Genomic DNA, 12,147 nt, shown 5'->3' with positions numbered 1-12,147 from the left:
TTGTGAGGCCTCACTGACCCACTATGACACACCTCTTGGAGAAATAACACCACTTTTTAAGTCCTGCTACACAAGACACTTAACTTTTTTAGAGTGTGAGACGCTCCTATTAATTTAAATGAAACCTGGGCATAAGCAGCATGGATCCACGAGAGGCTTGCGTTACTCAGCGTAAAATTACACTATGGTTCTATTTTCAAGAATTTGATGCGTGACTCATGCCCGAGAACACTTGATAAATTAGTGTCTCTGCTCACGCTGGCAAAAAGTCCAGTGTAACAGCTAAAAACATACTGTTTTCCTGACGCCCCAGTGTAGCTCCCCTGTAATCTGTGTTTGTGGTGTAATCTAGCTAATACCCGGGCATTGGCAGCTCCAACTGTTTTTGAAATATAGACCTATTAATGTGATATAATCGACACACACACACACAGTAACCTTTCCCCCAATCACTCCTCACACACTTAGCGCTGCAGCCCTGTGTTGATATACGACCTTGCTGAAGAGGGGGACGCATTCTCTGGAGTGTAACACTGGAACACACACAGCTAGCAGTGTTTTAGGATGTTCTATACCACATTTCACCCCCATGGTCCCATGCCCCCCTCCCTCTGCTCTAGCAAGTTTGTCTGTCTTTCTGTCACACACAACAATAAACACACTCCCAGACTGGTGATCCAGTCACAGCATACCAGCCTGATGTATTTATCAGTACATTTGAAGTGGACAACTCTCTTGGATGACTAAGGTACCAGGGCACCATGTGCTAATGGCCCCGTAAACAGTGACATTGCTCTTAGCCACTCTAGGGTGACATTTCCCTAGGTACAGATCTAGGATCAGCTTCCCCTCCATCAATCCTAGCCTTTACCATTAGTGCAGAAAATGCTAAACTGACCCGAGATCAGCGTCCAGGGGGAACCTTACCCTTCACCGCTCTTAGCCACTCATGGTACTGCACGTCGGTGACATTTGTTATACAAGATTACATAAAAGTCCTCTATGAATGGCTACAAAATAATTGTTTAAATTCAGTGATGTATTGATTGGTGTGTTCTTCCCAGGTGTGACATTCCCCTCAGGTGAGATGCAGCAGCGGCTGGTACGTTCTCTCTACCAGGAGGTCAACATCACACCTGACCAGGTGGAGTACATCGAGGCCCATGGCACCGGGACCAAGGTGAACACACACACACACTCTCTCTCTACCACACTTGATTCATTATTGTTGGATCATATCACCACCACACCCAATAACGTAATGTTCCAGAATGTTCTGTGGAAGGTGTTCTGTCACATTCCTCCCCCTGATACAGCTGGTTCCTCAGTATATGTTTCCCCTGGTGACCTCAGTCCTTTCTCCTTCCAGGTCGGCGACCCGCAGGAAGTGAATGGCATTGTCAGTGTGTTCTGTCATTCAAAGCGTGACCCACTGCTCATTGGCTCCACCAAGTCCAACATGGGCCACCCAGAGCCTGCCTCTGGCCTGGCTGCGCTGGCCAAAGTAAGAACTGGAATGGTCTGGGCTAACCTCTAGAACACCTTTTTGTCCTGTACAAAGTCCCAATATGTGCAAGCTTTTGGCGAAGCCCAGCACTAACACACCGCTCTCCTTTCTTTCTTTCTTTCTTTCTTTCTTTTTTCCCAGGTTGTGTTATCTCTGGAGCGGGGTGTGTGGGCTCCCAACATCCACTACAACAGCCCCAACACAGACATCCCTGCCCTTAGTGACGGCCGCCTCCGCGTCGTCAATGAGCCCATACCAGTCCGCGGTGGCATCGTTGGCATCAACTCCTTCGGATTTGGCGGCTCTAACGTTCACGTGATCCTCCGCCCCCCTGGTTTCAACATGCCAAAAACCTTCAAAGCGCCCCCCAAGACCCCCTCTGAGTCCTCTCAAGTACCCAGGCTCCTTCAGGCCTGTGGGCGCACAGAGGACGCTGTCTCCGTCCTCCTCAGGAAGGGGAAGGAACACTCAGGCGATGACAACTTCCTGTGTCTGCTGAACGAGGTGTCCGGGGTGCCCACGGCGGGGATGCCCTACAGGGGCTACGCTCTGATTGGCTCCAAGGATGATGTCACAGAGGTGCAGAAGACTGAAGCCACACCCAGACCGCTGTGGTACATCTGCTCAGGTAAGTGAGAGGATGGGTTAGGAGAGAAGTGAAGAAGTTGCACCAGGGTCAGATACAGAGTTTCTTAAATCCTCAGCCTAATGGTTAGTGTTAGGATTGGGGGCAGGTTAATGTGATCCAGGATCTGTGGTTAAGGGCAACTTCTACCTCGAATGATGAAAGCAGAGGTTTAAGAGAAAGGTGTGTGTTAACACTTGTGTGTATCTCTCAGGTATGGGCACCCAATGGGGTGGGATGGGCCGCAGTCTGATGCAGCTGCCAGAGTTCAGGGAGTCCATCTTGCGTTCGGACATGGCATTGAGGGACACAGGGATGTGTGTGTCCAGTCTGCTCATGGAGGCCGATGAGAGCACCTTCGAGGACACCGTCCAAGCCTTCGTAGGCCTTGCTGCCATACAGGTACAGTGGAGCAGCCATCTTAACTAAGGGCAAATCACAATTTTTACAGAGAGCGGGACACCATTTTAACTAAGAGTGGGTGGGGAATGGCACTGAAACCAAAAGGCTATGGAAATAGGACTGTATTGTCCATTGTTTGCGCAGACAAAGAGCACACAATGCCTCTGACATATCGAAGGCAATCATGAAGATGACCATTAAAAATATGCATGCATGACTGTAAGTCGCTTTGGATAAAAGCGTCTGCTAAATGGCTTATTATTATTATTATTATTATTAAGATGGTCCTGTATGGCTCAGTTGGTAGAGCATGGCGCTAGCAACGCCAGGATTGTGGGTTTGATTCCTGGGGCCACCCATACGTAAAATGTATGCACGCGTGACTAAGTCGCTTTGGATAAAAGCGTGTGCTAAAAGGCATATATTATATTTATATTATTGTAGTATGCTCGTAAAGCTAACCGCTGTCTGTCTGTCCCCCTCTCAGATCGCCCAGATTGACCTGCTCCAGAAGCTGGGTCTGCAGCCGGACGGCATTGTGGGCCACAGTGTGGGAGAGCTGGCCTGTGGCTACGCAGACGGATCCCTCAGTCACAGTGAGGCTATCCTGGCAGCCTACTGGAGAGGGAGATCCATCAAGGAGGCTAACCTGCCCCCCGGGGGCATGGCTGCAGTCGGTAAGGACCAAAAACAGAGTGTCTGTGTGTGTGTTGATTTTGAATTGCCGGCTACCACCCGGTACTCTACACTGCACCTTAGAGACTGCTGCCCTATGTATATACAGCCATTGAACACTGGTTACTTTAATAATGTTTATATACTGTTTCACCCACTTTATATGTATATACTGTATTCTAGTCATGGCTCAGCCTATATAATAAAAAAATATATATATATCTGGATTATCTGTGTATAGTTTTAAAAAATGTTTTTATTGCTAGGTATTGCTGCACTGTTGGAGCTAGAAACTCAAGCATTTTGCTGCACCTGCGATGACATTGCAAATCTGTGTATCAACCAATACACTTTTATTTGATTTGTACTCAGTGATCCACTTTATTTCTCAACCTCTCACCCCCCCCCTCCCCCTTCTCAGGGCTGACATGGGCAGAGTGTAAGGCTCAGTGTCCTCAGGGTGTGGTTCCAGCCTGTCACAACGCTGAAGACACCGTCACCATCTCTGGCCCTGCGGTAACACATTTTGGTCCAAATCCTTGCAATTGTATCTATCAATAGCTTTATGCATTATTTTAAAGACCCTTTTTATACTATACTATTGAGACCAATTCTGTCTGTAAACTACATTTTATCCTGTAAAAAACCATGAGCCTGAAACTGACACGGTGCACTTCTTTTCTGTATGCAGGAGGCAGTGAGTAAGTTTGTAGCAGAGCTGAAGGAGAGTGGTGTGTTTGCCAAGGAGGTTCGTAGTGCTGGTGTAGCCTTCCATTCTTACTACATGGCCTCCATCGCTCCCGCCCTGCTGGCCGCTCTCAAGAAGGTAAGGCAACGTTTATGACTGTGTGGCTCAGTCCAAAACCTAACACTTTAAAAACTTTTCAATTTTTTCACGAGGGCAATTGAAACTAAGTGCATGAATTGAAAAATCCTCATACACTAGAGAAAAACAGACTGCTTTCCACCTGCCTGTGAATTGAATTTCAGGTCATCTGCCAAATATACCAAATCCCCATCTCCTCTCGCTCTCCTCCCCCTTTGTAGGTGATCAAGGAGCCTAAGCAGAGGTCTGCCAGGTGGATCAGTACATCTATCCCCCAGAAGGACTGGGACAGCACGCTGGCTCTGTACTCCTCAGCAGAGTACCATTGTAATAACCTGGTCAGTCCTGTCCTCTTCCAAGAGGGCCTGAGCCTGGTGCCTGATAACGCTGTGGTGGTGGAGATAGCGCCACACGCTCTGCTGCAGGTTAGTTTAGAAGCTCTAGAAACACACACACACAGGAGGAGATGGCTCCACTCATTCACTACTGCTGCGAATACACAAACACACAGTGTCACAATGTGACAATTTTCACACACACCAACCTCTGACAAAAATGCAGTGTACTTGTCCTCATTAGTCTCTGTGTGAAACCTTGCTGTCTGTCTCCCTCTGCAGGCGATCCTGAAGCGCAGCCTGAAGCCAACGTGTTCCATCCTGCCCCTGATGAGGAGAGGTCATGCCAACAACCTGGAGTTCTTCCTCTCGCACATTGGCAAGGTCTACATGAACGGGTCAGTACCTGCTACTGACATGACACGCAACTGATGCTGTTCTATTCTCAAAACCTACTTTAGTTTAAACACACAGCTTTAACTGGTGTTGTTGTGCATATTATTTTCCCAATACTGCAAGATGGCCTTCCGACCTAGCTTTGCCATTCGTTTGCCAACTCTGTTAGCCCCTAGTACAAGCTAAACATGCATGTAAAATGTTTAGTTTTGAGTCCTAGAAAAGCTATATTTGGGTCAGATGTCTCAATAGCAAGCATCTCTCATTTGTGTCCAGGATCAATGTGGACAGTAAGCAGCTGTACCCGCGTGTGGAGTACCCGGTGCCCGTGGGCACCCCTCTGATCTCCCCCCTGGTGCAGTGGGACCACGCCCAGACCTGGGACGTACCCAAGGCTGAGGACTTCCCTGCTGGTTCTGGAGGGTCCACCTCAGCTACCATTTATAACATTGGTGAGAGACATACATACACCAATACAGTATACAGAATACACATTCACACAAACTTGTACACACACACACACACACACACACACACACACACACACACACACAGAGACAATAACATATTTGATCTCCTCTCCCCCCAGACATGAACCCAGAGTCTCCAGACTACTATATGATTGGCCACTGCATCGACGGGCGTGTCCTGTACCCGGCGACGGGTTACCTGGTGCTGGCCTGGAGGACCCTGATGAGGAGCTTGGGTGTTGTCATGGAAACCACCCCTGTCACCTTTGAGGATGTCACCATCCACAGGGCCACCATCTTACCCAAGACCGGTGAGGGAGGGACGGACAAAGAAGGGAGGGGAAGAATTTGATCATGGGTTGTCAGTCACAATCTTGTCACATCATGGGTTGTCTGTTTGGGTTGTAAATATTTTGCTGTGGTTCATTTCTGACCTTTCTTCAATGTGCTTTGTCTCTCTCTCTCCCTTTCTTTTCTCTCTTACTCCTTCCCCTCTTCTCTCTATCAGGTTCAGTCCAGTTGGAGGTGCGTCTCATGCCCGCCACCAGTCGGTTTGAGGTCTCTGAGAACGGCAACCTGGCTGTCAGTGGTACGTATACTTTATACTCTCCTATAAGCATCCAAGATAAATGTTTGATATGTAAAGCAGGATTTACATGCTCTGTTACATGGTAATAGCTAGTGTATATAGACTCATTCAATCTGTTACATAATAACAACTAGTGTATACACCCATTCAAGGCCTATGACTTAGTAATACACACTATAAACTCTACATACATGCTTTCTCCTTGGTCCTCCACACAGTCTCTCACCTATCCCATGCTTTTCTCTGTCTGTGCAGGCAAGGTGAGCATTCTGGAGGATGCTGCTCTGGACTCATTCCGCTCTGAGATTGGTAAGCCTGTCGCCGGGGACGACGGTGACCCCAAACTGCGCCTGATGGCCCATGACATCTACAAGGAGCTCCGTCTCCGCGGTTATGACTACGGCAAGACCTTCCAGGGCATCCTGGAGTCCAACAATGCAGGTGTGTGTGTGTCTGAGAAAAAGTTAAGACCTTGTGAACCTCCTTTATGAAATAGTGTACTTACTACTGGTTGGCAACTAAGGTGGCTAGTTTGTTGTAGATTGTACTAGAAGTTATTTTCCTCAGTCATTGGTTGACTGGTTTCCCACTGACCCTGCTCTATCCCTGTCTCTGGCTGTAGGTGACAGTGGGAAGCTGCAGTGGACCGGTAACTGGGTGACCTTCCTGGACACCATGCTGCAGATGATCGTGGTTGGCCTATCAGGACGCAGCCTTCGACTGCCAACGCGGATCCGCTCTGTGTGTGTCGACCCCACCATCCACCAGGAGAGGGTCACTGAATACGCAGAGGGAAAGAAAGGTATTGAAATAAAACATGTACACAGGCCCACCACAAACACACACACTTGACACAATATTAAGGATGCCGATTGTTTTTCTTTGACTGTTTTTCTACCTTCTCTCCATCACCTAGCCGTGGACGTCCATGTCAACCGTTGCCTTGACAACATCATGGCGGGCGGAATTCAGATCTGTGGTCTCCACGCCACGGTAGCACCGCGTCGCCAACAGCAACAGAGCCCGCCCACCCTGGAGGAGTTTTTGTTTGTGCCCTACCTAGAGACAGAATGCCTGTCAGCCAATGAGAAGATGGTAGACCAGCTCAAGAACTGCAAAGGTTAGAGTTCATGTTTCAGTTGGCTACCTTTATCATCCAAACAGTGGAAAGTCATTTTGCTTTCAGATTCAGTGTTTAAAATCACAGTTAACATTTTTCAACACATAAAAAAAAAAATACGTACACACAACGTAACATAATGTCAACCGAAAAGTTGCAAATCTGATGTCGAAGAAAGGCAGATCATACTTCACATTTTGTTAGTCTAAAAAGGCCATAGTACTAAATTGATTACCCTCTGTGTCTGACCCTTGGTTCATGCATCTCTCCAGGTCTGATCCACAAGCTGCAGAAGAAGCTGGCTCCTCAGGGCGTCAAGCTCTCCATCCCTGGTCTAGAGGGGGTGTCTGACCCTACTGTCCCCAGCCCTGAGCCCGCTGAGCCTGGCTTGCTGCGGCTGCTGTCCCTTCTGTGTGGTCTGGAGCTGAACGGTAACCTGCGGTCAGAGCTGGAGCAGACTGTTGAGAAGGAGAGGGGTTGTCTCCTCCAGGACCCCTTGCTACATGGCTTACTGGACGGCCCAGCCCTCAGACACTGTTTGGACACAGCCCTGGAGAACACTACCCCCGGGAAGATCAAAGTCCTGGAGGTGAGAACAAAGACGTGATACAGCAGTGGTCACGAGCGCTCTCTCACTCGCCTTCCTCTCTAACCCCTGCTCTGTCTCGCCCCACCTTAGGCCCTCTCCAGCGACGGCCATCTCTTCTCCCGTGCCGTGCCCCTCCTTAACATCCAGCCCATGCTCCGCCTTGACTACGTCGCCACGGCTACGACCCTCGACCTCCTGACCCCCCACCAGACCACCCTGGATGCGCTGGGGGTCACCTCAGCCCAGTGGGACCCCCAGCAGGGCCCTGTGCCTGGGGGAGCGGTCGGTGGGGCCGACCTGGTGGTGTGTAACCACACCTGGGGTCCCCTGGGGGCTGGGGCTGAGGTGGTGGTGGGGAACCTGGCCTCGGGGGCCAAGGAGGGGGGCTTTGTGATGCTCCACACCCTGCTGAAGGGAGAGACGCTGGGGGAGATGGTGGCCTTCCTCACCTACAAGGACAGTCAGAACAACCAGCAGGGACTGCTCTCCCAGGTCAGTTACACTGCAGTCGAAAACTGATACCCAGATCAATCCATAGCCCCCAGCTACCCTTCAGATATTAAAGCAGGACCACACATTACTCTATTAGCATCAGTCAGTATTTAGTGAGTGAGTGAGGATACATAAACTGGTCATACATATAGTCTCATTTGTGACAGTTTTCTCAGTGATTACCTATTATATGATGTCTAATCCTGTAATTGTTCTCTTCTCTAGGCTGACTGGGAGAAAGTCTTCTCTGATGCGTCTCTCAACTTGGTGGCTGTCAGGAAGTCATTTTATGGCTCAGCCCTATTCCTGTGTCGCCGTCGGTTACCCAGCAAACTGCCCATCTTCTTGCCTGTGGACAGCATGGACTACCAGTGGGTGGACACACTCAAGGTGAGGGAAACATCTGTGTGTCTCTGTGTTAATAACTCCTTAAGTGCTTATAAGCCTTTATAACTCTATGTCGCTCCCCCCCAGGAGACGCTGGCTGAGCCCTCAGACTCTCCGGTCTGGCTGACTGCTACCCAGGGCCACTCTGGGGTGGTGGGCATGGTCAACTGTCTACGCCAGGAGCCTGGGGGCAGCCGCATACGGTGAGACTATAGCCTGGTCTTAAAATAAACCTTGCCTCTTCCCATAGACACTGATCTGAAAGGATTGGATTGGTATTAGCAGTATGTACGTCTTAAAAGTACAGAGTTATATATATTATAAAGGTAAAAGCTCCATCTTGCTCTCGGATAGGCTGTGAATCATACAGTGCAGTGAATCACAGACTAATGCTGTATTTCTCTCTCCTCATCTTTACGCTCTCTCTCCAGGTGTGCATTTGTGTCCAACATGTGTGAGTCTTCTGCGGCGCCCACCCTGCAGCCTACCCATAATTCCATGCGGTCTGTGCTGGAGGGAGACCTGTGTATGAACGTGTTTCGTGATGGACACTGGGGTGTGTTCAGACACCAGCTCATCTCTCAGGGTACGAAAACCACACCACTATCTCCCCTCTCTCTTGTTCTTGCTCTAGCAAGATCTCAAAAGTTACACCCAATGACATACCTTGAGAGAAATTTCAAACACTCAGTCATTGCATATGAGCTTGATGATATAATTGCAATGAAAACAAAGTGCTTCACTAATGTCACAGACTAGCCCTAGGCTGATAAGACTTTGATCTTGGACAATAATGGATTCCAAATCTTCTGTTGATCATGCTACAAAGCTTAATACCTCTCTCGCTCTTGCTCTCTCCTCAGGTCTGAGTGAGGAGTTGACAGAGCAGGCGTACGTTAACGTGTTGACCCGCGGTGACCTCTCCTCGCTGCGTTGGATTGCCTCACCCCTCCGCCATTTTGTAGCGAGCAGCCCCCACGTGCAGCTGTGTCGCGTCTACTACAGCTCCCTCAACTTCAGAGACATCATGCTGGCCACCGGGAAACTGCCACCGGACGCCATCCCAGGTAAAGAACACACGCGCGCACACACACAGAGACACACACAAATGCATACAGACATCTCCTCTAGGAAACTGCCTCCGAAGCTATACCAGTAATGAACACACACACACTCTTCCTATCTCTCACACACACTCTCTCTCTTTTACACACACACAATCTTATTCCCCTGCTTTCCCTCTGTAGGTGACCTGGCCCTGCAGCAGTGCATGCTGGGTATGGAGTTCTCGGGTCGTGACCCCAGCGGTCGGCGTGTGATGGGGCTGCTGCCTGCTAAAGGCCTGGCCACCTGCGTCGACGCTGACACACGCTTCCTCTGGGACGTCCCAGATGGCTGGTAAAACACTGCGACTACCCCAAATCACATCCTGTTCCCTACATTATGTAGTGCATTTGAGTAGGAGTGCTGGTCTACGATCAGTTTTAGAAGGGGGGACCTGTAGCTCAATTGGTAGAGCACGGCGCTTGTAACGCCAGGGTAGTGGGTTCGATCCCCGCGACCACCCATACGTAAAAATGTATGCACACATGACTGTAAGTCGCTTTGGATAAAAGTGTCTGCTAAATGGCATATTATTATTATTATTATTATCCTAGATCAGCATTCCTATACTTTGTGAATATGGGCCCAGAGCCACAAACGACCTCGTAGGGAGACAATGTTTTGGGGTCTTGACTAACAGACTACCTGTCCACTGAGGGGTATACTACAAACCAGGATCAATGAGTTAGCCAGCTAACTTTTATAAACAACCAGAAATAACTACAGATTTTCAGATTCATTACTAAAGCTAAACTTAGATATGTCTGTTTGGTTGTTGAGTCGATTAGACCATGCCCATTTCAAGCGTATCCTACTAAAAAAATGTAAAGTTATTTCAAAATATGTCTGTAAGTTAGCTGGCTAACTCATTGATAATGCTTTATAGTATTCCCCTATGTTGATGTCTAGCCTTATGACTTAGTTATTGTTTTAAGGAACTTAAGTTCTTTCCCTCCCTCTCTAGGACGCTGGAGCAGGCAGCGTCGGTGCCGGTGGTCTACGCCACAGCCTACTATTCCCTGGTGGTCCGAGGCAGGCTCCGCCCAGGGGAGAGTGTTCTCATCCACTCAGGGTCAGGGGGCGTCGGCCAGGCTGCCATCGCCATCGCACTCAGCCAGCGCTGTAGGGTCTTCACTACTGTTGGTGAGTAGCAGAGTCCTGTAGGTACACAAACACACACTCTGCCTGTTAATGTCAGAATTGTCAGTGCATTTAGCCGTAGATGTCTCTCTGTAACCCGTGTTTGTGTTCTTTGTCTCAGGTTCAGTAGAGAAGCGTGCCTACCTACAGGAGCGTTTCCCTCAGCTCACCTCTGAGTCCTTCGCCAACTCTAGAGACGCCACCTTCGAACAGCACGTCCTGCTACACACACAAGGAAAAGGTCAGACGCACACAAACTTTAAATATCAGCTCCTATCCAAACTTGCCTCACTCAAACACACGAAACACGTCAACTATACACACTCAACATGATACCACTCAACTCTCTCTCTCAATTAAACATGTTCTTGTGCATCCTGTGTCTGTAGGAGTGGATATGGTGTTGAACTCCCTGGCTGAGGAGAAGCTGCAGGCCAGTCTTCGCTGTCTGGCCCGACATGGACGCTTCCTGGAGATCGGCAAATACGACCTGTCCAACAACTCCCCTCTGGGTCAGTACACAGCACTGCAACTGCTCTCCATTGCAGCCATTTTGTGCCCGACTCACTGTGCCACTGCAGCTGTTCTAATGTCTGACATGAGTCCCTGTTTCCCTCAGGTATGGCTCTCTTCCTGAAGAACGTGGCTTTCCACGGGATCCTATTGGACGCCCTGTTTGAGGAGGGGAACAGGGAGTGGGAGGAGGTGTCCCAGCTGCTGAAGGAGGGCATTGTGGGAGGTGTAGTCAAACCCCTGAGGACTACGGTGTTTGAGAGAGACCAGGTGGAGGATGCTTTCAGATACATGGCCCAGGGAAAACACATCGGCAAAGTCCTGCTACAGGTCAGTTACTCAACAACTCCCCCTCTTCCTTATTCATTCACTCTTTCTTTTTCTCCCTCACAAAACCACAGCTTTTACTGTCTCCTCAACTCTTTCTTTTAGACCGGTCCATCACATTTTCTCGACCTTTTCTCCCTTTTTCTTTAACACTATACATACAGACCTTTTATTACATTGACCTGTTATTACATTATTATAACACTGTTATTACCACGTATTATACTCTTGATACATGACGGTTTATTACAATCCACTCTGTGTGTTGGGTCTGACGTGGTGGCAGGTAGCCTAGCGGTTAAGAGCGTTGGGCCAGTAACTGAAAGCTTGCTGGTTTGAATCCCTGAGCCGACTACTTGAAAAATCTAGGCAAATCTAGGCAAGGTACTTAACTTCTAATTGTCTGCTAAATTACTCAAATGTAAATGTCTCTCTCTCTCTCTAGGTGCGTTCAGAGGAGAAGGGTAGTGGTACTCAGGCGGTGGGCTCACCCCTCTCCCTCCCCGCCATCTGCCGTACCTTCTGCCCCGCTTCCCACTCTTACATCATCACCGGGGGACTGGGCGGCTTCGGCTTGGAACTCGCTCATTGGCTGACGGAGAGAGGCGCCCGCAAACTGGTGCTCACCTCCAGATCGGGCATCCGCAACG

At 49.2% G+C, this 12,147-nt stretch overlaps 2 protein-coding genes across 3 annotated transcripts in view; both read left to right on the top strand.

The window, feature by feature from the left end:
- The window catches only part of LOC311100351 (putative nuclease HARBI1), a 1,214,110-nt gene that overhangs the window by 882,952 nt on the left and 319,011 nt on the right, over positions 1-12,147 (top strand). The gene's annotated exons all lie outside the window — the stretch shown is intronic.
- The window catches only part of LOC311100578 (fatty acid synthase-like), a 31,016-nt gene that overhangs the window by 12,492 nt on the left and 6,377 nt on the right, over positions 1-12,147 (top strand). For both annotated transcript variants that reach the window (XM_084141489.1, XM_084141488.1), the window contains exons 7-33: positions 1,065-1,180; positions 1,370-1,504; positions 1,649-2,135; positions 2,347-2,534; positions 3,022-3,211; positions 3,631-3,725; positions 3,901-4,035; positions 4,257-4,460; positions 4,653-4,768; positions 5,043-5,218; positions 5,356-5,547; positions 5,745-5,825; positions 6,081-6,266; positions 6,448-6,627; positions 6,742-6,945; positions 7,218-7,534; positions 7,625-8,026; positions 8,252-8,416; positions 8,501-8,616; positions 8,845-8,999; positions 9,277-9,480; positions 9,661-9,811; positions 10,482-10,660; positions 10,779-10,898; positions 11,047-11,169; positions 11,277-11,500; positions 11,943-12,147. In XM_084141489.1, coding sequence (XP_083997615.1) covers positions 1,065-1,180; positions 1,370-1,504; positions 1,649-2,135; positions 2,347-2,534; positions 3,022-3,211; positions 3,631-3,725; positions 3,901-4,035; positions 4,257-4,460; positions 4,653-4,768; positions 5,043-5,218; positions 5,356-5,547; positions 5,745-5,825; positions 6,081-6,266; positions 6,448-6,627; positions 6,742-6,945; positions 7,218-7,534; positions 7,625-8,026; positions 8,252-8,416; positions 8,501-8,616; positions 8,845-8,999; positions 9,277-9,480; positions 9,661-9,811; positions 10,482-10,660; positions 10,779-10,898; positions 11,047-11,169; positions 11,277-11,500; positions 11,943-12,147 — 5,046 coding nt within the window. The remainder of the gene's footprint in view (positions 1-1,064; positions 1,181-1,369; positions 1,505-1,648; positions 2,136-2,346; positions 2,535-3,021; positions 3,212-3,630; positions 3,726-3,900; positions 4,036-4,256; positions 4,461-4,652; positions 4,769-5,042; positions 5,219-5,355; positions 5,548-5,744; positions 5,826-6,080; positions 6,267-6,447; positions 6,628-6,741; positions 6,946-7,217; positions 7,535-7,624; positions 8,027-8,251; positions 8,417-8,500; positions 8,617-8,844; positions 9,000-9,276; positions 9,481-9,660; positions 9,812-10,481; positions 10,661-10,778; positions 10,899-11,046; positions 11,170-11,276; positions 11,501-11,942) is intronic.

The sequence above is a fragment of the Coregonus lavaretus genome (genome assembly GCF_964263955.1).
Source record: "Coregonus lavaretus genome assembly, chromosome: 25".
In the NCBI taxonomy this organism is placed as follows: domain Eukaryota; kingdom Metazoa; phylum Chordata; class Actinopteri; order Salmoniformes; family Salmonidae; genus Coregonus; species Coregonus lavaretus.
Note: the sequence above shows the minus strand (reverse complement) of the source record. Positions and strands in the feature narration are given on the sequence as shown.